The following is a 23,843-nucleotide window of genomic DNA, read 5'->3' as shown; positions in this document are numbered from 1 at the left end:
AAACACTTCTTGGTTGCTGTTCAGGTGTCTCAAAACACAGAGACCTGCTGCTGATGCCTCCTCACCACACACTGACCTCTGATTATTTTTAAAACTTGCCCCTTAAGGTGAGAAAAACCAGGTGTGGTTCTGCGGAGTCCCATCAGCAGTGCTGCCTGCAAACCTACAGAGATTCCCAAGAAATATGAACAGGTAAAAAGCCTGTGCTGGGGAAGCAGTTCATCTTTGGTTTATGAGAGCTGAAGAAAGAATTTTCCTTCCCAGGCAGCTCCCAGAGGCTTGAACACCAAGCATGCAGGGTGCTAAATATTCTCACGCAAGGTAATTTTACAAGGCATTTGGGAAGGAAGCTGTTAAAAATATTTTTCTGATTATAATAAGTGATTTTTTTTTAATACCTCAAATAAAGATTTACTGAAAGAACCTTTTGAGAACACTTTAAGAAAAATACCAAAGTACAAACTTTAAATATCCAAAGTATGATACTGGTGCACTTTTTAGAAACACTTACATACTTAACAGGTGAAGTAGGAAGAGAGTATTTCAGAAAACATTTAATATGAAACCTTTTGGAACTTCCATCGAATACAGATTTACATAATTTATCAGAACACTTTTTCAGTTCAGACAACAAAGTGCACTGCCAGGTGAAAAAAAATACATTTGGAGGAGTGCTTAAAATGTAGGGAGTGAAAGGATAGGTGACCATTCACCTGAGAAAGTACAATGACTGCCCTGAAATGTCTTATTGCTATTACAAAATGGAGTTTTCATGGAAAAAACCCATACTGAGCAGCACAGGCATGGGCAGAGCACTGAAAGCCAACTGAACTCCGGTAGCACCTGGAGTTCTCAAGCCATGGCATGATACAGAATATACAGAGAATAAAATGCAAATTCAGGAATATTTACTACATTTAACAACTATGGTTACCCTTTAAACTAGCATAATCAATACCAATGCTTAGGGGGGAAAGAGAGGGGAAGTCTGCTGCCTTCACAGACTACAGATCACAAGAACTAACTTGCAAAATATTAAGGACTTTGCATTTTCACCTCGGGTCAAATCTGAACTGTGTACTATGAGTAACTATTAGCTCACTGCAAATTTAAAATGCAAATTTAGGCTCCAGTTTAAAGCACATGTTAAGTACATGCGTAAGTGCTTCACTGAAATATAACCACAAAACATTAATACAAAAAGTCAAGTAGATAATGCAGGGTATTATCTACACAAGTCCTCGATGAAATAAACCGAGTATCAGTAGGAAACAACACGTGAAGAAATCTCCTCGTGCTAGGTTGCAAAATCAAATCCCTTTCACCGCTGGGATGGTTAAAAAGTGGGGGCTGTCCCAGAGCAGCTCCACGTCCTACCCAAAGCCAGTTGGCCATCAGAGTTCATCGGGGCAGGTGCCACACTGCACGGGGACAGGGACAGGGGACTCCCTTGGCAGCATGGGGACACAGACACGCTGGCACAGAGCCATCCACAGCAGCACAGCCCCAGCCAAGGGCAGCACGCTGGGAGAGCTGCAAGGAAAAGCTTCCACTGCTCCTCCTATGGCTGTAGTTTGGCAAGCTGGAATTTGGACAGAGCAGATCAGGAGCCAATGTGATTCCCACTTTTGGGTTTCAATGCTGAGGGTGCCTGGAAGGCAAGGGACAGCACTGCCCCATGTGCAGCAAGGCCTCGGAGCTGGCAGAGAATGGCCATGATTTGGGAGTCCCTTTGTGCTTTGTATCTGACCTAGTCTAACGTGGCAAACTCGCTCTGAAAGAAAACCACTACTCAGCAATTAGCACCTCCTTTTACACCGCCTCGTTCCCTAGAGGAACAACAGAGAAACGTTCGTAGCTGCGATCAATACTCGTAAGCCAAAAGGACAAAGATACAGTTTTAGTAGTTTAGCAGAAGCAGAAGAATGGAAGCGTTTACCCAAATATTAAATGCACAAATTAACTACATTATTAAAATTTGCTTCAGACTTAAATAATAAATAGGTGGGCAAAATATAATGCAAGACTTACTCAGTAGAAGTGAATTTTTAATCATCTTATGAGATCTACTTAGAAAACAGGACTAATAATGTTCACAACCATAAATCCAAACCCTTCACACACTTTTTTCTTAACACAGCAGTGAACTGTAAACCTGCGTTTACTGGTTAATGCTTCAGTCATTTTAAATATTAACTCAAGTGTTTCCTCCTTGGCCATTTCAATTTTTAGCACCAAAATTAGCCCAAAAAGAGGTACTGGTACAGCTCGATGTTGTAAATGAATCGTTTACATATAATACTTTATATATTATACACACATACTGTACATTCACACATCCACACAAACAGGAGGCATATTTAAATGAATATATTCTGTGTTTCAATTTGTTGTCAAAGACTTAGGAGCAATGGAAATAAAGCAGAAGGGGTAATATTTTACATAGTAGGCAACTTTAATGCTGTAGTGCACTTATAAAAAAGTCCAACTCTCCCTCCCAGCTCAGCAGCTTTTTTTTTAATATCACTATTCAGAAGGATGCAGAAGTTATTGCCTAAATGTTATTCTATACATTTCCATCGGAATTCTCAAAAACACTTTAAATTGCTAACTAATTTACAACTTAACTATGTTTCTCTTGTTACAGCTTTAACTCATTGGCAATTTTGGAAGCAATGTTTTTGAAAGCTATGGATGTTCCCGATATCCGCTTAAAGCGAACTCCGTTCAGGGACAGTCTTGGCAGTTTACACACCTCCATCTCCCACTGGACGAGGTTTTCTGCGTGCCCATCTCCATGGACACAGAAAAGTAAGAAACGCTCTCTTTGTTCATAGTCACAATTATTGGCATCCAGGACCTTTCGGATTTCCCTCATCATGTCATTGGGATCCATGGAGCTGGTGGTTTTCATGCTCCAGGTAAAACGCAGCGACCGAGGCTTGGCTTCCTTGTTCTCGTCCTTCTGATCCACGGCTACATTGCGGCTGAAAGACAGGAATTCTGCAGTGAGCAGGGCCAGCCACCCTCCCCAGGGCCACCTCAGTGAAGCCACCACTCAACCCACACCAGAGCAGCACTGGAGGCTCTGGCTGTGGCCAAGCCCAGCTCCCCCAGCTGCTGTACACACACACAGGGAAAGCTGTAGCTGCTGGGGCTGGAACGAAGGAATGGCACTCACTGGGACACAACTGGCACTCACTGGGACACAACTGGCACTCACTGGATTCAGGAGCACGGGGGCAATGACCTTCTGGAGGCAGAACTACATGCAGCACCTACAACGCGATTTTAAGGCAGGTTCTGCTCAAAACTCTACTCTCGGGCCATGTGGACAGCTGAAACACCAGCTCCCTGCTAGAAGTTTCTGGAACATTGAAATAACAGCTCCCTGTGGCAGGATGTGCTCAGCCCAGGCCCTGGGAGGTGCCCACTTGCACAGAATGGGGTGAGCCCATGCACAAAGGTGCTGGTGTTCCTCTGCACCTCCTCCTGGGCAGCAGCCAGGAGACAGCCCTGGGAGGGCCCCTGGAGCCCCACAGCAGCTGAATGCAAGCAGAGGGAAGGACAGCAGGACCAGGGTCACCCTCCTGCTGCCCAGGGTCACCCTGAGCCCCAGACCTGGGCTGGCTCAGTTCCACTCTGGCCATCCTGATGGGGCGAGTTTGAGAGGATCCCTGGGGACACACCCTGGGGGCTGCCCAGAGAGGAGATGCCTCCTCCTGAGCTGGTCAGTAATTCATTAAATACCAACCACTGAGCTAAAGTGATGAAATCCTCTGCAGCTACAAGCTCTGCAGTTAAGTGCCTCTGATGGGGATGTGTATAGAGAGAGCTGGAAGTCACTATTAGACACCTCTTCAACACAGTTTGTAAAGATGGTGAGAGGGTACCATTATTGTCACACTTTTAAGAGATGAAGCACAAAATATCTAGGGTGTGTTCCCAAATCTGCAACTTTTTTTTTTTCTTTTGGTATGGGTAAGTGAAGTTAAACAGGACAAAGGAAAGAAATGTTCCAGAAATTTCTAGTTTGCAATCATTCTTCTACTTAAATTAAAATCAGTAGTCATGCAGCTAAAGAATAAGGAACTACATTTGGACCTCCAGGGACAAAACACAGATTTGTTTTATGAATATTTGTACACTGCCAGTCACCTCTTTAAATTTAATTAAATATATTGACTGTCATACTTAACTATTAGCTAACCTGACTGGCCCCCAACCATGCAGTTTAGGTCTCATGTTGAGCCTCCATATTAAGCCAAGCTGCTCTTTGAAATAGATGGCAATGGTTACACCACATTTTATTTCTACTATCATTAAGCAGGCAGTTATGAAAAAGTTAAATAAAAAGTGATAGCAAGGCCACAACTAAATAAATATATTTCTCAAATATAACCTATTTCATAATTCTTCTATTAAAAGATTTCTTGTGACTGTGAGAATCATAAGACTACGCAATGTGATTTGCCAGATGTTACAAAATTCATCACACAAATTAAACAGTGTTTTGTTTTAAGGTTTTAATTTAATAGGGCTGTAAAGGGCCAGGGAAAACCCCAATTTTTATTCAATACTCATTTTATTTTTGGAAGCTTTTTCTACTTGAAAACAGTCAGCAAGCCCAGCAGTTTAATAATTTCTAGTAGATTTTTTATATGCTGATTTTGCAAGAAGTATAACATGAAAAATATTTAACTACCTGTGATTTTGGAGATGAGAAATATCTTATCACCTTTCAGTGGTTATTCCACACATTTACAGCCTCACTAGAGACCACTCATCTACACATCTACACGACAACAGCAAATTACAATGACTAAAATGCAAAAAAAAAAAAGAAAAACCACACAAGGAAAAAGGCAACAGGAAAGATGAAAGTTTAGAACCAAGTCAGTCAGTGCTTTAATAGCTGTTTTGCAGACAGAAATGCTTCTTTGTTTAGTTCCAATGACTTACATGAAAAAAAAAAAGCTGCTGCCTGAAGCCACTATGCCACATAGTCAAGGGAAGAAAGGTTCAAACTCACCTAAGCAACGTTTTAAACAAAAATTTTACCCTCACCTTGAGCCCTCAAATCTCCCGTTCCTCTCATATTCAGTCGGGAGCCTCAATGAAAAGAATGCAGAAGCAAAAGGAAGTGGGAAAGAGAAGACAAATCTTACACTACAATATATAATATCTGAGTAGTTGCTAAAAGATACTGCAATCATACCAAAGGTGTGTTAAAATGCAAAACAACAAAGATGTAAAGAACTTGGTAGGTCAGGACAAACACAGAAAGTAACATATTGTCAAACCAAATGGAAGTCTATAAACTTCCATTTTTTAAGTTTTTAAACTGACCATAACTAATTTTAACAGTATTTTAACAGTATATGTTTATATATTAAATCTGCAGAACTCATGGAATAAATCTGAAGTTCTAAAAGCAGAAAATGTGAAAGTAAAGTTACAAAGCATATTGAAGTGACTGTATTATTTACTAAGTACCTCATAAAAGAGAAATAACTCCCAAATATTTTTAGGCTAATGTTATTTAGAAGTTTTATCTGGAATAAAGTATATATTTGAAAAAATCCCCATAACTATTTGCAGACAAGTCTGATCACCTTGTGTATTTGCATGTTCATCAGATCTGCATGTTCAAACAATACCAAAATACCTTAATGCAAAAGAAGAAGATGCATATACATTTTAACAGAACTTTAAGAGCCAAATCCAAGATTTCTCAAGCTGTGGTAACTCCATCCCAGTAATTCCACACTGTTGCATCTTCCCCACCCAAGAACAAGCTTAAGCTTTCTGTCTTCTTGCAGTGCTTAAGGCTACATTGCTGGTCACTACCATCTATTGAAAGCCCAGGGTCAAGAAGAATTAAGGGGAAATTATCTTTCTCTACCTTCCCACCATTGAAGGAGGATGGTTTACATATCAGCATTAACTCTACTCAGGGGGATGCTCCTGTACTCTGATTTCATCCAGACCAAGGCAGTACATGGCTTCCCTGAGTACCACAAACACTGCAGTTTGGGTGGCAGGTGTCTAGGGACAGCAATGTAAGACAGTAACCTGATTTCTGATGCAGAGAGATATTTATATCAGGGTGTGTGGGGTGTTACAAGGCGTGATTTCCTCCTTTCCTTCCTTTTGAGAGCTCTGCTGAGGGATCAGCCTTGCAAGGTGACTCTGGCAGTTTGTGTCACAGGGGACCAGGAGCAGTGCTGGCACTGTGAGGGGCAGGGTGGCAGCACTGGCTGCACAGAATCAGCTCAAATTCAGCTCAGGGGCTACTGCAAAGCAACTGCACTCAACAGGGTGCAAAATTGCTCAGCTGAGAGGTGCTGGTCATGGCAGCATCCAAGCAGGACCCTGCTCTCTGAGGTACCACACAGCTCGTGGTACAACAGGGACAATGCCACTGGCAAATGCACAGCTGTAAACAAAAAAGATACAGAAAAAATGAGAAGATGATAATTGGAAGTCCCAGAGCAAAGTGAGCAGTTATTGAATTTATTTTCATGAGATCTCGTGTTGCTAATCTATGGTGGGTATAAGAGAAGGTGGAAAAAGATTTTTCATGCCTGTATATACCAAAAGCATGAAGTCATCCCCTAGGAGAGCTCTACAGGACCAAAAAAGGGGTAGGTAGGAACTACCACATGGACCAGCTGAACAGATCTTCCCTTTTCAGATGATTATTTTACTGGGCAAAGCAACCAAAAAGTTAGAAAATACTCCTCAACTGAAATATTAAGAGTACTTAAACTTCAGAGATCCTTCTGTATTCCTAGGAAGTGGAAGATGGCAGCTTTAAGAGCCGCAAACATTTACAGATTTTTGTTGGGTTTTTGGTGTTTTGTTTTGAAGCCAAAGGTTGAAGAAAATGGGAGCACAAGCAGTTTCCCCAACAATGAACAGTCTTACTGTTGCTGGAATCTGTCCAGAAAAGTCTGTAAGGAAAAATCCCTAGTGATGGTCTCACACACTTTTCAGCTTGAAATTAAGCCAAAGTGTTCAGTTTGTAAACCACAGTACTCTAAATCTAAGAAAGGTCATTATTTAGAATATACCTGCCACTTTGAAATAATAAACATTCTCATGGAAGCCTCTCAGAAAACCCTCACTTTGCTCAGTTTTTCCATGATCAATGTTCCATTCATCGAGCAGGAGGAGCTGCATGAAGTGACACAGAACCTCAAGTGTGAGCCATCATGCCAAGCTTAGGAGAGCAGTGCCAGTGTCTCAAGGTGCTCCTTCCCTCATGGCAGACATGGTTGTGGTCCAGCCCTCTGCTCTGGGAACAGGCACTGCCTGTACTGCCAGGATTGCTCTGCTTGGGCTTTGTGAGTCAGAGGCAGCCCTGAGGCCTCCTCAATTGCCAATGCAATCTTCACTTCTGTGCTAGTTTATGCTCTAAATTTTCTGCTTTTGCTTGTGTTTTACATAAACTGATTTTATGGACCAAGATGCTTCTTGGTCTTGAGAATGGAACAAATACATAGACAAGTTCTGTTCTCATTTGTCATGCCTTGCTTACACATTATCTACCTTATGGTTTATGAAGGGCTTTCACAAATCTGATTGTTTCCACACATCTGTCCCAGATTATGCTGTGTTTCCTGTTCTTTACATCTTTGTATGCTGTTTTAAATATCCAAATAAACACAAAGAAAACTGTCTAAAAAGATACTGAAAATCAACAAAAAGTGCAAGATGATAAAATAAGATCAATTTATGGAAACAGAGAAATGATGCTGCAATAAAATCCAGAACATTGAGTCATTTTTGCTGTCAGAGAAAAAAAAAAAAAAGTTAAGACTTCCACAATATGCAGATTGGCAAAGACAGTGCATAGTACAAGATATATATATATATATATATATAGTCACACATATATATATATTTGATACCTCTGTGTACTGAGCACAGTATTAAAACTCAGCAGTTTAACAAGGAGTGACTGATCATCAACTTTCATTCAGCTCCCTAGCACTGATGTTGTGGCACTAGGTATACATGCCACTGGGCTACTGTAGTTCTTTCAGAACCACAAAGATAGTGAGCTCTGGTAGGATTCACAGCAAATATAGCCAGGAGAAACTGCCAAAAGTCCCAGCATTTTCAGTTTTTGTACTTACATACAGATCAGGTATGGAGGGACACATTCTTAAAATAGAATTTAAAAAGCACACTGCTCCTGTGCAGGTTGTGTAAGATTTAAAAAATTCTTATTCAAAAAGACACATTCATGGAAGCTGTAGCAGACATTTTCAACATGGTCTAAGACTCCTGGCCTCAAGTCAAAGGTAATTTTTTAAAAATTACCTAAAAATTACCTGAAATCTCAAGTTTAAACAATAACCTTTTAGCTTAAAACTGCACCCATATTAGGATTTTCCATCTTTCTTCAGAACAAATGTAGATGCACCCAGCTGTGGAGGGTTGCACAGATCAAAGTGCTTTGTTGTAGAAGTGGGCTGCAGCCCACAGCTGATGATGCACACTGGGTTAAAGCCACTGTCCCTGCTCAGTTCCAGCTCTAGGCTGAGTTGCATGGTTTCTTTCCTTTTCTCAAGTCAGCTGTGACAATGCCAGCCAAGCCAAGCAACACCAGTTCCAAACATGGACATGTTTGGAAGAGCACTGATTATCATCACCATGGCATGGGATTTACTCAGTTCACCAGGTAGGGTACTTTCAGCCTTGCACTGTACATAATAAATCCACATTCAGGCAGCAATTTACATATGTCAGGACTCCCTAATCTTTGTATTCAGCCTTGTATTCTGAAGGTTAAAGCAGATGCCTGGTTTCTGGCCCTATCTCCCTGGTTTTGATCAGTAGCAGGAAACTGGAAGTACCACCCTTTAAGAAGTTTCAAGATGTGGTACAACTAAACAGGCTATTACAAAACTCTACTGGAAAATTGACCTGCACATCAAAACTGTATAAGCCATTTTCATGAATCATAATGGATTAATGAGAAATATAGCAGCTTGATTCATTCCCAAATTGCAAAACTAAATTCATTCCTTTGGCTTGAAATGTGAATCAGACTTTTGAGCTTTTCCCTTTTGTTGATAAATTTGCATAAATGTTGTACTTTTTGTTTAGAACTAAAGAGCTCTATTTGCACTTCAGCTGCAACTCACTCCAACAAATGCACCCCATTTTAAAACAAATATACAGCTATTGAATCTTCATTCAATCTTCCACACAAAACTTCATCTCACAGCTATGCTCAGCTGCAGGCAATGTTTCAAACCTTTTATTCTCTTCAATATCATAAAACAGAGAGATAACATAAATTTAACAACACTTACCTTTATTTGCTTGTAACTTTATGTTTTGTTTATACTTTCATCATTGTTATCAAACACCTCATTCTTCAAACATAAGCATGCTAAGTGTATTAGTACAGAGAACAGAATTACTTTGGCACTACCAACTCTATCAAAGAAAGAAGAATTCACAAGGCATGCTTAGCATCTTGTTATACAACACAGATGGTGCCACAGATTCTTAGGTATCATCATGAGTTAATGGATTTATTCTATGCTTTCCTCTGAAGAAAGAAAGTATTTAGTTCTCAGCAGGAAGTTTAGTTTTCAGAAAACCAAGGCTAGAAAAGCCAAATCTTTTGTTAATTGCAGGAGCCACTTTTTTTTAAATATAAATAAATCCTACCTTTTGATAAACCTGAATGACATGTTTCTAAAAGAAATTAAGCCAAAATAATAATTAACAAAAAATTTTGTACAAAATAAATTGAAAAAGGCATTTAAAGCGAAACATGCAAAAATATCTCATTTTAAATGCACAATTAAATTACACTTCAATACATTCTCAGATTAGGCAGATGATTTAGGGGCTGAAGAGTCAAACTCCTGGCACTGTTACTTTCAATTTTTTCTGGGAAATATGTAACCAGTATTTATTATGAATTAAAACACATACTGGTATCAAAATACTTGAAAACTCAAAATCTGCAAGGTCAGGTAAAAATATGTTTGGATTTTCTTCATATATTTCCTATGGAAAGCAAAAATCAGTAACACTACCATAATTCTATCTTGAGTATCTTCAGAGTTAGGTTGCTTCCTTTCTTCATAACATCAGCCATGTTGTGCTAAAAACTGCCTTAAATATTTAGCTATTTTAGTGGCAGAAGCTGTAATAATTGTCTACACCAGAACATAAGTAGCTCATAACCAAAAGAATTCTGATTCCCCATAGAGAATGCTACAATAAATTAATGAGCAATAAGGTTTAAAAAAAATCAATTTAACAGGAAGAAGCATAACCATGTCCTTCAGTGGCACTATCCACCTCCTCAGTAGTTTGTACAGCACTGAATATAACAGCCCCAGCTGCAAGAGATCCTCCAAGAGCAAACTAATCATCTGTAACTGTGCTATTGTGTTACAACTGCATGTTATTTAATCAAGTCCAGATGGAATTTAAACTACTGTCAAAAGTCGTGGGGAAAGACTTCTTCAAGAAAACCACACTGCACTGCAAAAGATGAAACTCTGAGGTAATGATAGAAGTTTGAATGCTGCCTAAACAACTGAGTGAAAAGTTTGCATGTTCACAGTTTGACTGTCCACATTTGGAACGTCAAATGGAAAGTTAAGAAAGGATATTACAAACAAAAGTACAGAAAGAAAGACCTGCCAAAAGGATGTGGCTGATTAAGACTTCACTTGACATAAAGCAGATGGCTTAACACTTAAAAAATATTCAAATTAAACTTCTCTCTCTCTCAACATAAAAAGAAGGGGAAAAACCCAAACCAAATTTCCTACAGCACAGTTTTTCCCAGAGAAGTGTTACCTGGCAGAGAACTGAGCAAATTAAAACATTTATAAAAAGCTAGACTCTCATGTTCTTGTTTTGCAAAGAAGCAACTTCTAAATTTTTAAAGAAATTCACACTCTAAACTGAAATCAGCCATTTGTGAAAAACTGGAGTGTGGCTTAGCATTATTTTGTAGGAATGGGAGACTGCAAAGGTGATACTGAGAGGGAGGCATCCATAGCCATAATGCAGACAGGAAGGAAATGGCTTGCTGCTGACGTGGTATAAGCTTAAAACAAAAGCTAGCAGCCCAAGATCAGAATGATCTTGTCCAAAACACTTCACCTGATAAGGAGTGTACAAAAGCTTGATGATTATCTTACAGCAAAGACAAACAAGCCCTCAATTCTGCAAATGCAAGTTGTGGAGATCAATGTTCTGAAGTATGTGGTGTGGCAACTGACAGGTTTTAAATACAGAAGGAAAAATAAATCAATTTTAGGGTTTGTAATAACTAATCTAAATAATACATGGATTTGAAACTAGAAGTTCAGTTAGAATAAAATTGTTAGTGCAGGAGCAAGACCTGCTGAAGCTTGGCCTTGGCTGGACCACCACACCTTCACACCTAACACAGAATCTGCACATCAACTAAAGGCCAAAGTAGGAATAAATTTTTTTATGTTTGACCAGACTCCTGCCTAGACTGAAACACTAATCCTGCCATTATTTTAAGACGGCCTGTGTCAGCACTACTGCCAACAGAAGCTTTTGTCTCCTGCCCCTACCCTTTCACTTGGGATATTTCTGTGTTGCCAGCAATGTGATGCTGGAAACACTGATGGGAAACACAACCTGAGCTGTCAATGCTACATCAAATATCTAGACTGGACTCCTAGTTTATGCTGTCTACTGATGGACTATGAGCAGCTCTTCAACTGAGCTGAAATGTTTCATCTCTGCAGACATGAGGCTGAAGAGCACAAAAGAAACAGCACAGACCAAACTGTCTCCCATTTAATCCCATTTGACTCAACACCCAAAAACAAATGGGTGAAAAGTAGACCTATGAAAAAATCCCATGCAACTGCATTTTAAGCTGCAGAACTTCAGCCATTAATCAGCGAAGTATTCCTACTACAAAAAGGAGACAAAAGACACGCTGCAGCGGCACTTGCAGAGGCTTACCTTCTGGTCAGTTTGGAAGTGAGCTTGCTGAAGAGGTTGGTGGAGCCGCGGGCGCGGGTCTGCGAGAGCGGCGTGGCCTCGTGGGACAGGCTGGGCGAGGCGGGCGGGCCGTTGTAGGTGGCGGTGCGGCGCTCGCGCAGCTGCCCGTGGAACGTGCTGCGGCTGGCCGTCCCTCTGGGGAAACGAACACGGTCAGGGGTGCTCGCACTGCTAATGCTGTGGGTGGAAGCAACGGGAGTTCTCTGATCGGGAATAGCGCTAGGGCAGAAAACAAAACAAAGAAACCAACGCTAGAACGCCTTCGCACGGGCACTGCGGCTCAGCAGGAAACACAAAACGCTACGTTCTACGGTCAAGCATAAGCACACACTTTGGTATAGGCCCGGGTTGGAAATACCAACGTTATTACAGCGCCGTATGGAATCAAAACTCGTAAGAAGTTAGGAGTAAGAGGCTGCCGAAACAGAAACCTACATAGGCAGAAAAGTGCAACAGGAGTATCCTGGAAGAGACCAGATAAACCAGGCCTACAGTGTTTTGCTGAGAAGATTGATAAAAGAATAGATCGGTAAAGTTTCCTCCCAGGAAAGAGAATAGGTAACTTTAATGTCTCTCCCTCCACGTTCTGTACATACAACTTTGAAAGTCTTGCTAATTTGAAAGTATCCTACACAAAATTAATTTGAAAGTATCCTACAAAAAATTCTCTACAAGCAAACCGCTCCAAGTAGTGAAGTCCTTCGGGATACACAGTTAAAGTCTCCCACAAACTTTGACAATAGGGAATGTCCAATACTCCTAACAATAGGAAAAAATTAAGGTTCGCTATTGCAGGATTATGTCACAGACAGCCTGACACACCACAAGACAAATGTAAACGAGACTAAAAAAATGAGGAAACACACATCTTGTGGGCAAAATATACTAGAACAATCTAGGACTAAAATTCCACAGCACAAAGTTAAGAAGCAGTGGGTATAAGTTAGTGTCACAACGATTTCTGGTTCTTACATAGGCCTGAAGTTATCTGCGCCATTGTCTATTGGAGGCAACATCATCTTCGTGTGCACAGAGGCTGACATGGACATCGACTTCTGATGTCGCAGCCGAACACTGGAGAAGGATGTGGTACAAACTGAAGCAGGGCTAGCTGCGTAAGCGAACATTTCTGTCAGGCTGCGAGGGGGTTTGGGTTCAGGCAGAGGCAGAAAGAAGAGCATGATGGACCAACAACAAACTACTGCATAGAAAAAAAAAGCAAACTTTTCCTTCTATTAACTGGTTTATCAAAGAACACGAACTCTAACAGCCCTCCTCTTCTATGTAACAGCAGTAACTGCCCTACACTCCCCTTAAAAAGCATCCTTACTTGCATGGTACTGCACATCTCTAAAAGATCCCCTTAAAAAGCATCCTTACTTACATGGTACTGCACATCTCTAAAAGATCCCCTTAAAAAGCATCCTTACTTGCATGGTACTGCACATCTCTAAAAGATCCCCTTAAAAAGCATCCTTACTTACATGGTACTGCACATCTCTAAAAGATCCCCTTAAAAAGCATCCTTACTTGCATGGCACTGCATAACTGTAAGTGCCCATGCTCTTACCATTAGCATTAGTTTGCAGTGATTCCCTCCTCGATGTACAGAACCTGAGTAACTCAGAATTCTATGCCAAAGCTCTGTGATAAAGCACTGATATAACTTGTATTGCTCTTAACAGTAAACAATGCATTAAAACCCCCACCAAAGGCACTTTCTAAAGGACTCATGATAGCCAGCAAAATCCTTTGTTTTCAGAGTGTTAAAAGAAATCAGCGAAAGCTGGGCAAGCTGTTAAATCTGTATCAGATAACTGAGAGACTTCACAGGTACAATCAAAATCAAAAATACCATGATCTTTAACAACTCCAGAGAGGCCAAAAGAGAAAGGCTGCTAATAATCAACCTGTATGTGTAGCAGGCACTGAACATGCTTGCTGCTCCCTGAAGAAAGAAGAATGACTGTTGAAGAGTATCTCGTATTGCTTTGACCATGAACATTAAATTTTCCAAATTACCATTCAGGCTTTGAAGGAAAGTATAGAGCACTGTCTTAGCAGAACGGCCACTAAGCTGCCAGCTGCATGGTATGTTCAAATAGGAGCATTAAATTTAGTTATTTATTTAGGCCAAAATACTCTTTGCAGCCTTCACATTATCTAGTAATGATAAGGATAGGAGAAAAGTGAGAAGCCACAAGACATTTTGGGCCTTTCAGACTACACCACCACCTCATTCACATGAAGTTTGCTTTAAAAGAAAGACAGCTATAATTCAGAAATTTTGCTCAAGGTTAAGAAATCAATAATTCTCAGCGACAGTTTCATGACACTGCATGTTCACTTCCAAGTTACTTCTTGGTTACACACAAAACCTCAAGTCCTGTTACCGAATTCTGGTACATCAGACTCTGGAATGCTAGTGCAGCTACAAGTGTCAGCTCCCCCACTTCTCAGGCTTGGCTCCCAATCACCAGTGCAAAGCATCACACAGCTCAAACATCTGAACTGTTAGCTAAAATGCTTAGCAAAACATACTTGGTTTTGGTTTGGTTTTAACTTTTCAGGATCTGAAAAACTTCATCTGACTCATGCATGCATCTCAACAGTGTTGAATCCATCAGGATGACACCTACAAGCACTACTTACAATGAAGCCTTCAATACAGGCCCAGGATTTACATTACCCCAGGGTTTTAAGGAATATTCAGAAAATGAACATTCGTCTCAAAACTAATACCCTGAAGTCACAAAACTGGTCACTAGCCTCTCAAGCTCCTCCAGCTCATTTCCTCTATATTTACTGCAAAAGATAAAGACTCTAGTTTTACAACACAGGACCCAAGTCACCTGCCTCCAAAGATGTGACATTTAAAGGTATCAATAAAGGACCTTCTCCTCCTCTAATGCTTTGCTAGAAATCAGCTTCTTTGGATTACTAGCCTGGGAACACAGGAACAGTGAACTAACAATCACCAATTAGTGCCAAGGCTTATTAAAAATCTGAAGCTGTTGTAAATCATTTGTGTTACAAATGATTTAAAGCAATTGCCTATCATTATGAAGAGTGTTTCATGAGTCCCCAAGTGCGTTAATTAATGCTCAGGCTTTGGAGGAAAGCCAAAGGAGTTGTCTCCAGCAGAACGCCTGTGTCAGCCACACAATGTGTTAAAGAGAGATGGGAGACTCAGAACTCTGCTTCCACCAGTCTGGCATGGGTCTTCAAGACTATTGTCTCCAACATCAGATCTACTGACTAGTGATTCTTTAAAGGTTTCATACTTTCAGAAATAATGCCTTCTCAGAATTCAAGATAAAAGCAGAATAAGCAATATTTTAATGCTTTCTCTACAGAAAAATAGAGATTTTAAATGTGTGTATCTTGCCTTTTATGGTAAGTCTCCCAGCTTTTCACTGAGTCACAGTAAGTATCTGAGTAGCTATGGAAAATCTAAAATCTAATCTGTAATAAACCAATTACAGCAATTACTCTAGCCTGTAACATGTGCCACCAACAGACATTTCAAAAGCATAGAAGTAATTTTTAACTAAACCTTGGATATGTACAAAGCCCGGGTTCAACTTCAGATCTTGCTTTACAGAAGAAAAAAGAATAAGTTTCTAGAGTTACTTTCTGCCAAGCTGAGAGTACAGAAACATTAAAGATTAATTCAGAAGAGCCAGTTCCATCAATCACCATGTTGATTTTTCCTGCATTAAAGGTCCCTGCACTTTACGTGACCAGTCAATGCTTCACCCAGTTACAGCAACAAAATACATTCAGATGTAAATTCTGAAATCTGTGCCAAAATCACAGTAATTCTGAAACTGTGCCAAAATGAACATGCAGTTTAGTACTGAAGCATTTCAGACAATGAAAGGTCTCCAACTATAATACAATTAGCAATGCATTCTCATTACCTTCTCTGGTCTTAACCCTCTATAAAAAGTAATGAATGTAAAATCAAAAAATGCATTATAAAAGCTATGAAGACATTTTTTACCTGTGCAAATATAAATTCTCAGACATTTTAAATGACCCAAATAAGGCTAGTTTATCGAAAAACTAATGATGTTTAAATACCATTTTGACAATAAAAGGTAAATTACACAAGGATAACCAATTATGAATATAAACCATAACTAATATAGTTGTCAAGTGCTACTCAATCTTAACTTTGAGTTTAAGGTCTATATGTGACAAACCAGAAAACATCAGTTTCCTGAGAAACTGAAAATTGGGGAAACAAAATTACCTCATAAGACAGTTCTTCATGAGTATGAACTTACTCCTGAATTAAGGGAATATCTAAATCTCAAGCATTCCTAGTAAGCAATATCTAGTAGCTTTTAAAAATGCAATAAAGAAACTGTAGGCAAGATATTAGTTTAATTATGAACAGAAATGGTACTAAACCAAGTAATCAAGTAATAAAAAATTAGCAAAACTATTACGGACAGAAAGATTAATTTTTTCAAAGAGTGTTTGTAAAGAAAAAGCTATTAACACATCAAATCAGAGGAAGGATGGTGACCTTTACCCTAAACAACTTGGTACCATTAACAAGGAGTAACCAGTGAGGGCTGAGACAGGCACACTAAGGGACAGCACCAAAGAGCTGGGCTCTGCTTCACAGGACAGGTGACTGCAGGCCCAGCTGGCCAACTGCACTTCTGGCATTCTTCAAACTTATACCTGACTGCTCCCTTAATCACTTTCCACTTGCAGAGAGCTAGGAGGAAGAGACAGGGTCAAAATCATGCTCTCTATCCCTAGGCTCCAGGAATCAAACAGGGAATAGACAGGCTTTCCAGTCAACATCACAATTCCTCATCAACTCCCAAAAGGAGGGAAAAAAATTTTGTTCAAAAACACAAGTTAGAAAATAGGTATTTTCTTCCCAGCCTTTACAAAATATCATAATATCAGGAAGGGCTGGAAAAAATTGGGAAGCACAGTAGAGGGGTACACATTCTTTTAATTGTACCAGGTGAGTGCTCTCCTGGCAAGGGTTAACTACTTAATTGTTACCATCTTTTGACAGCAGTAAAATTCTGACAAGAAGGGCTGGAAATTAAAATACCTCAGGCAGGCAGGAAATTTGGTGGTGTTCCTCCCAGCTGCTACTCTATACCTGATATCTATGTTCACTATAATATTGTTTCTGACAGCTCTTCTCAGTCTTCACAGGCTGGCAGTAGATGTGACCACAGTGCCAACACATACAGTGGTTAGCTCCAGTTCCACTGCATGCTCTACTCAGGCTTTCATTCAGTAAATTAAAAAGAAATGTGTTATTTCTCTGACTGTTTTCACTCAGAATATGGAGATAGCCTGAGGAGGGAAGCAGCTGAGTTCTGTAAATCCTGGGAAACAATTAGACTGCCAGAGTATCAGCAAGGAACACTGTTAGTCCCATATAATGGTGGATCCCCATTTCATCTTTGCTCAGAAAAAATCACCTTCTCCCTGAGACTTTGCAGCAAAAATAATCCCAGTGAAGCAGAGTTTGGAGTGAAATATAAAAAGAATGTCTCAAGAGAGATGGACTTTGTAGTCTGACACTAAACAAGGCTCTTCTGCAAGCACATGCAGAAGAGTTTGGCCACAGGAGTTCACAAAAGATTTAAGATGAAGGCTGCTACAAATATTTCATGTATTTAACCAGAAATTAGAAACTTCCTTTTACATTCTAAATATAAAGACTATAAAATTAAATATAGAAAAAAAAAAAAGCCCCAACATACTTACAGGTGCTCCATAACCAAAGATGTGTACTTACCTTTCATTATGAATTACATTAGAATACCATTTATTTTTAAATTAGCCATTAGAGTTTTTTTGGAAAGGTGAAGACAAGTGACATACACCATAGGAAGACATTTCATATACCTGTTCTCCTTGCCATTTTGTATCACTGAATGCCTATCAGCAGTGGTTCTTTCACTACAAACATAAGTGTTGCGCCGTGTCATTGCTCCAGGGGTAGTATTATTCTACAATTAAAAAACACAGGTTTGTTATTCCCCACAGAAGGCTTTTCTGAGGTTAGTCTGCATATAACTGAAGGCTTTTTACTTAATGCTAGTTCTACACAGCTCTAAAACTTAAATAATGAAATAACTCATTATACAAACTCCATCTAGTATTTGTAAGGAATATTGCAATCAGAAAAAATAATTCTAACAAGTTGTTCTTGTATTTCATACTGATGGCTCAAAATTAATATTCCTTAAAGGTTTTATTTACAAATGTTCTGAATTATAAATTCTGAGTATATACAGCATTCTTCTACATCTGCATAACCTGTATCTTTATAACCTACTTTTGAAATACTTTACCACTTGTAGCTTGGAGAATTTTCCTTTAAGTTAAAATCATACCCTTAAACAAGATAGGAAAAGCAAAGGCTTAACAAACAAATGTGGTAAAATTCAGTGGGAAGGTAAACATGGACTTCTAAATATTAAGATACTATGAAACACTAGACAAGTTTTAAAAACAGGGAAGAATAAGAGACAAATTGCAGAGAATTTTAGTAAGACATTTTTTAAAATACACATTTCAATACAAGCATAATACATTGAGGACAAGAGAACCAGGGGGACTTAAACTACAGACCTTACTTTAGAGGGGAGAAAAGAAATAGAATTACTTTGCCTCTGTCTTTACAGAGAAAGAGGGTGGAGATATGCCCAAGTTGGCGGTCAATTTTCCAGGAACGACTGAGAAGCTATAGGTAATTCACAGATAACAGAATTATAGAGAGTTAGATGCAATTACTGTAGGAAAAGCAGGGTGGTCCAGACAAACATGCACCCCCAGGTTGTAGAGGAAGTAAAAGCTGGCAAGCCTTTGTACTTTTTTCTCCCCACCCCAAGAACAAAACACAGGAAACTGCAAATGGTTGAAAAAGTAGAAAAAAATCTTTAAAAGTTTTCTTTAAAGAAAAGGATCACGGGGCAAAGCGGGAAGCAGAAAAGGCTATAAACTTCAAACATCACTGCTGGGGAAAGTCTTGGAGGAGGTCAGCTTAAGGGAATGACTGGTCAGCACCTGGATAAGCACATGTTGAGTAAGGAGGGCCACTAAGAATCAGGCAGGGGACTTCATGCTCAACTAACCTTTTGGAGCTCTTTGAAGAATTATGCTATGACGGACAAGGGAAACTCAGTGGATTTTAAAAATAGCATTAAGAAAAGGTTTCGCATAAACGGTCACAGGAGAGAATCATGGCAAGAAGGATTAAAAAAAAAAAAGAAAGGAAAAGCTAGTTCAAGCACAAAAGCAGAGTAGCCAAACCTTTGTTGTTTCCCAACCTGAAATAAAACTGTTAAGTGGCGTATTCTCAATAAATACCAAAAGATCCTCCAGGGTCTTAAGGCAAAATATTTGCTATCTAGGGAGTCTCAAGCAACACATTCCCTGAGCTATTTAACCTTGAAGCCATCTTGTCTAAGGGACTGCTGACCTGTTTGTTACACATCTTTTACACAAATGTACAAATTAAAATGCAACAGTGAAGTGCACAACCTCCTAGTGTTAAAAAGTACAAAGACAAAGGATAATTTAGATTGGTAGAACAATTAATTAACATGTTAGATGCATGCAGCTGTCTAAAGGGTTCTCAAGTATTCTTCACTAGATATTCCTTAGGGATAAGCATGTGGCAAACATCACATGCCTTCCTGGCCCTTTCCTTGTACTTTATTCCTTAGACATCCCTTGTCTTCATATACATTTATTTATTTTAAAAATACTCCACCACCAATTCTTCCACTTTGACATTTATCAATGTATAAACTCCTCTCTCTTTACTAAGCATGCCAGCAATGAAAGCTGTGCACCTAAGGTGAGGTTTTGTTTATCTGCTCTTGGGAGGCCACACTGTGCAGGACTCTTCTTGGAGGCCTTACAAACCAATGGTACAGCAAAATATTGCTTATTAGCATTTGCAGATCATTTTGTTGTGTGTTCTGAACATACTAGAGGATGAAGCACCTAAAACATCCAACACTGGTCTTCTGGTGGGAAATAAGTACAATAATCAGTGGCTTCCTTCTTTCCACCTGCTCCCTTTGAACATGAAATGTTGGTTTCCCTTGAGATAACATTACAATGTATTGTCATGTGGCACATCTGGAAAGACAAGACTGCAATCTCTGTGCTGGACCAGACTTTTAAGACTATGCATTTTCAGGTTTGGGAGTTTTGGTATTCATATCTGAAATGAGAGGACTGCAAGGACATGTTCTCCCAGCTCATTCTGAAATGCTAAGATGGAAGCACCAGTATACATTTTTTCCTGTTTGACTCAGATTTCAGAGGTCAGAGGAAGAGATTTAAGCACTTCAAGGTTTCAAATTTCAGTTTTGGCAAGAATAGTCTTGGTATTGGGGCCTTTAGACTTTCTAGTGCATGACCTTTCACGATTCATCAAGGGAGCTCTTCAGCTGTGACTTTTTGTTCAGCCAATCTGCAGACTGTTAATCTCTGGACATGACTAAACAGCACAGGTGCACAGCCCTGGAAACTGGTGAGAGCAGCATTCCCTGATGGAATGACAACTCCCAGGGTCAGGGGTGGCTGCCTAAGTTCATCTTCACGGCACTGTGTGCCTTCTTTGCAGGAGGAACTGACACAGCCCAGCACAAGTTGAGACTTGTGAGCACATGCTCAAGGTCCAACACTGCACAGAGGATGAATTTCTGGTACAGAGTCCTCCTCTTTTCCTAGAGAGAGTCTTGTGTGCCCTGCTCAGGCAGGCTGCTTCCCATGAAGAGACACCAGGGGAAGGACTGACGAAAAACTTTCATAAAAAGCTTCTGACTAACAAGAGTGAACCAATCTGTTTATTTAAGAGCACTAGTATGGTATTTGGTCCTGGATAACTTTTCAAACCACCTATTCTCCTATTTCAGTTTTCTCAAAGCTATTCTAAGGGTTCTGGCACAGCTTTATTACAACATTGAGGAAAAAATCCAAAGCTCTAATAAACAATCAAGGAATTATTAAGACACAGATATATCAGTTCCTGCTAACTATCCAATGTCTGTAGCAGGTTTTCATTATTAATTTGGTATTTGCCCAAACAGCTTGAAGATTTTTGATCTGTACTTGTTCAGCTTGCAGAACAATTTTGTTTACAAGAGTTTAAACACTCTTATCAGCTTTAGAAGTACAGCTTGGAGCCCATCACTCCAGTCCCAGACTCAGCTATCTGCTCTCCAAGCACAACTCTTATCCTTAAGTGCAGGCTTTTGTGCTTTGTTACTCAATAACAGCAGCACACATCTGACTAAGGGTCTCCAGCAAGGAATTGGTTCTACTGCTTTTGCTGTTCTGTGAAAATACTAATTGTTTTTGTAAGATATTTTTACATCTCTTCATTGCTTTTCCGTCATATTACAAATTTCAGGACTTCAGTGCTTAGTAAAACAGAAACTCTCTTCACCTCAAACTTTTTTCAACCTCAGGACAATATGGTAACTCCTGTATTTTTTTCCTTCTGGATGCATGCCAACACTGTAAGAAACAGAATTCCCTACTCAGCTGCAGGAAATGACTAAAAACTCATTTTTTCAGTGCTTCCCTTCACTCCCAACAACCAGAAAGCCAAAGTGTCATTTTTGCAGGGGAGAGAAAAAGGAAAGGAAAAAAAAAAAGTTTGAACTGTCTGGTGTGAAGAGCTATATACAGAGACAATTTTAAACACTAATTATTGAGTGACAACATAAGTCTGATTTCCTGTTCACCACCTGGTATCACTGCTAGTAAAAGATAAGCTGGACCAGTTGCACACTGAGTCAGGGAAGTATCGAATGATTATGAGCTGAAATTTCATTTCAGGTACAGTAGTAAGAAATTTGAAATAAGCCTACTGGAATAAATCCCCAATATTTAGGAGTGGCACAGAACAGCAGATGAAAAGATACTGAATGTAAAGTATGTTGTAACTGTGACACAAATCTTTTCAACAAGGCACCATACAATACCAAGTGAAGGCCAAAGTAGGACAAAACTGATTTGATTATCCTACCATTTTGAGATTCCATAGCTAAGAACTGTCTTTTAAGAGAAAACCAAATCTGAATGGTTTCTGGACAGATCAAGAACAAAGGGAAACTGTGGAAGACCACAAAAACAAAATCCTGAATTCTTGTTCACATTTATGAATAACAGCTGCTACAGTAGAAGATGTGTTTTTCCAAGGAAACTCTTGGGCTGATATCCTAGAGCCAAGTCACTACTAGCCACTGAGTCAACTGACAATACAGGGCCAATGAAGTAAACCAAATTTCATTTCACTTCTTTTGCTTCAGACTGTCCTGCAGCTCAGGAAGTTTTGTTCATATTTGCTGTAAGTAATGGTGCTAATTATTGTGACCAAAGCAACTGTGACAGCTTTGTATGATGAGTTAAAAAAAATAAAAGTTCTGTTGCAAGTTGAACAAATTGAATAAAGAACTGAGAATTTTTTTCTTCTGGAAAGAAGGAAGTTTTTCAATACAAAATCCCAAAGTTTTAGAAATTAAATGTCACGTGACTGAAGCATTATGTGAAAACAGATTTCCAACTTTGCCTTTGAGGGAGGAACCACAGAGGACACAAGTTAAAGCCAAAATGAACAAAGGATTTTCTTTCTTTTGGCACACTGCCTGTTGCTAAACCATGAACATTTACTATTTTGCTCCTTTGTATGTTTTTATTGTTGTTGTTGTGGTTTAGAGGCAGGTGGGGGAAGCCCACAAGGACAAAAGCCAGGAACACTCCTTTTGAATACAGGCTGAAATACATCTTTAAAGGGTTTTTAGAACTACATTTCTTTGATATTCTTAACAACATAACTATGACTTAAAACAGTAATGTTTGAGGACAAAGATTAGGTGGCTCCTTATATACATGAAACTATAAAACAGGATAACAAAAATAGAGATTTCATTCTTCTGTACAGAGGCCACAGAGGAGTGGCTGGTATCAGGAGTAACACAACTACCTTTTTCTGTTTTACTTTTTCTTAATACCCAAATCATGTCTGTTTACCAAGAGCTACTTTATGCTAATTATGAATACTGACTACTTCAAGACTATTAAGAGGTAACTTGAATAGCTGACACTTCAAGGGAAAAAACACCTACATTTACTCTTGATAAATGAAAAGTAAAATCAGCACCACTGATAAATCACACATTTAACACTTTTTTACACCTCAAAAAATTCAAGGTTTTGATAAATAAACGTTTGTACTTACACTAGGGACAGCTGAACTTTTCTTACGTTCAGGAATATCAGCCTTGTTGGGATTGCTGGCATTCCCAAGCATTGGGCTAGCTGGTGCAATTCCTCTTCCTGCAACAGCACTACTGCTGGATTTTCTTGACTGAATTCCTTCCTCTTTGAGGTCACTGTCTGTGGTACTAGTCTGGCTTCTTTTAGGATATGCCACTACTGAGGGGATGGATGGTCCAGCTTCAAAAACAAACAAAAGAAACAGGAAAAGGATTTTTCTTCTCAGAAGTTCAGTGACTATTTTTTACCACAATGGAAATGTATTCACATGAGAACCAACACAGTTAACACTGGGAACCAGAGATGCAAAAAGATAATTAAATTATTGAAATAAATGTATTTCAGGAAACAGTAGAATATTGTGAAAAACAAAAACCTTTTAAGGTGAAGGTACAACTTGATTTCCATGAAAGTTCCAAGAATTTCATTAAGGTTTCTCATTTGGCTGCTAGAAAAACATTTTAGAGACACCTTAAAGACACTTAACAAGTAACTGACTCATTGAAACCAGAGCATCC

The 23,843-nt window shown here is 39.3% G+C and overlaps 1 protein-coding gene across 15 annotated transcripts in view; it reads right to left on the bottom strand.

Annotated features, from left to right (window-relative positions):
• Positions 1-528: 528 nt before the first annotated feature.
• Positions 529-23,843, bottom strand: part of MARK3 (microtubule affinity regulating kinase 3) — a 62,072-nt gene continuing 38,757 nt past the window's right edge. For 2 of the 15 annotated variants that reach the window (XM_058026534.1, XM_058026536.1), the window contains 7 exons: positions 23,288-23,505; positions 17,929-18,032; positions 13,006-13,170; positions 11,995-12,252; positions 9,694-9,720; positions 5,068-5,112; positions 529-2,987 (listed from right to left, as the gene is read on the bottom strand). In XM_058026534.1, the coding sequence (XP_057882517.1) occupies positions 2,642-2,987; positions 5,068-5,112; positions 9,694-9,720; positions 11,995-12,252; positions 13,006-13,170; positions 17,929-18,032; positions 23,288-23,505 (1,163 nt within the window). In that variant the 3' untranslated portion in view covers positions 529-2,641. The remainder of the gene's footprint in view (positions 2,988-5,067; positions 5,113-9,693; positions 9,721-11,994; positions 12,253-13,005; positions 13,171-17,928; positions 18,033-23,287; positions 23,506-23,843) is intronic. The other 13 variants (XM_058026542.1, XM_058026544.1, XM_058026545.1 and 10 more) reach the window with 9 other exon arrangements.

The sequence above is a fragment of the Melospiza georgiana genome, chromosome 6 (assembly GCF_028018845.1).
Source record: "Melospiza georgiana isolate bMelGeo1 chromosome 6, bMelGeo1.pri, whole genome shotgun sequence".
Taxonomy (NCBI): Eukaryota; Metazoa; Chordata; class Aves; order Passeriformes; family Passerellidae; genus Melospiza; species Melospiza georgiana.
This window is presented reverse-complemented; position numbering and strand designations above follow the sequence as displayed.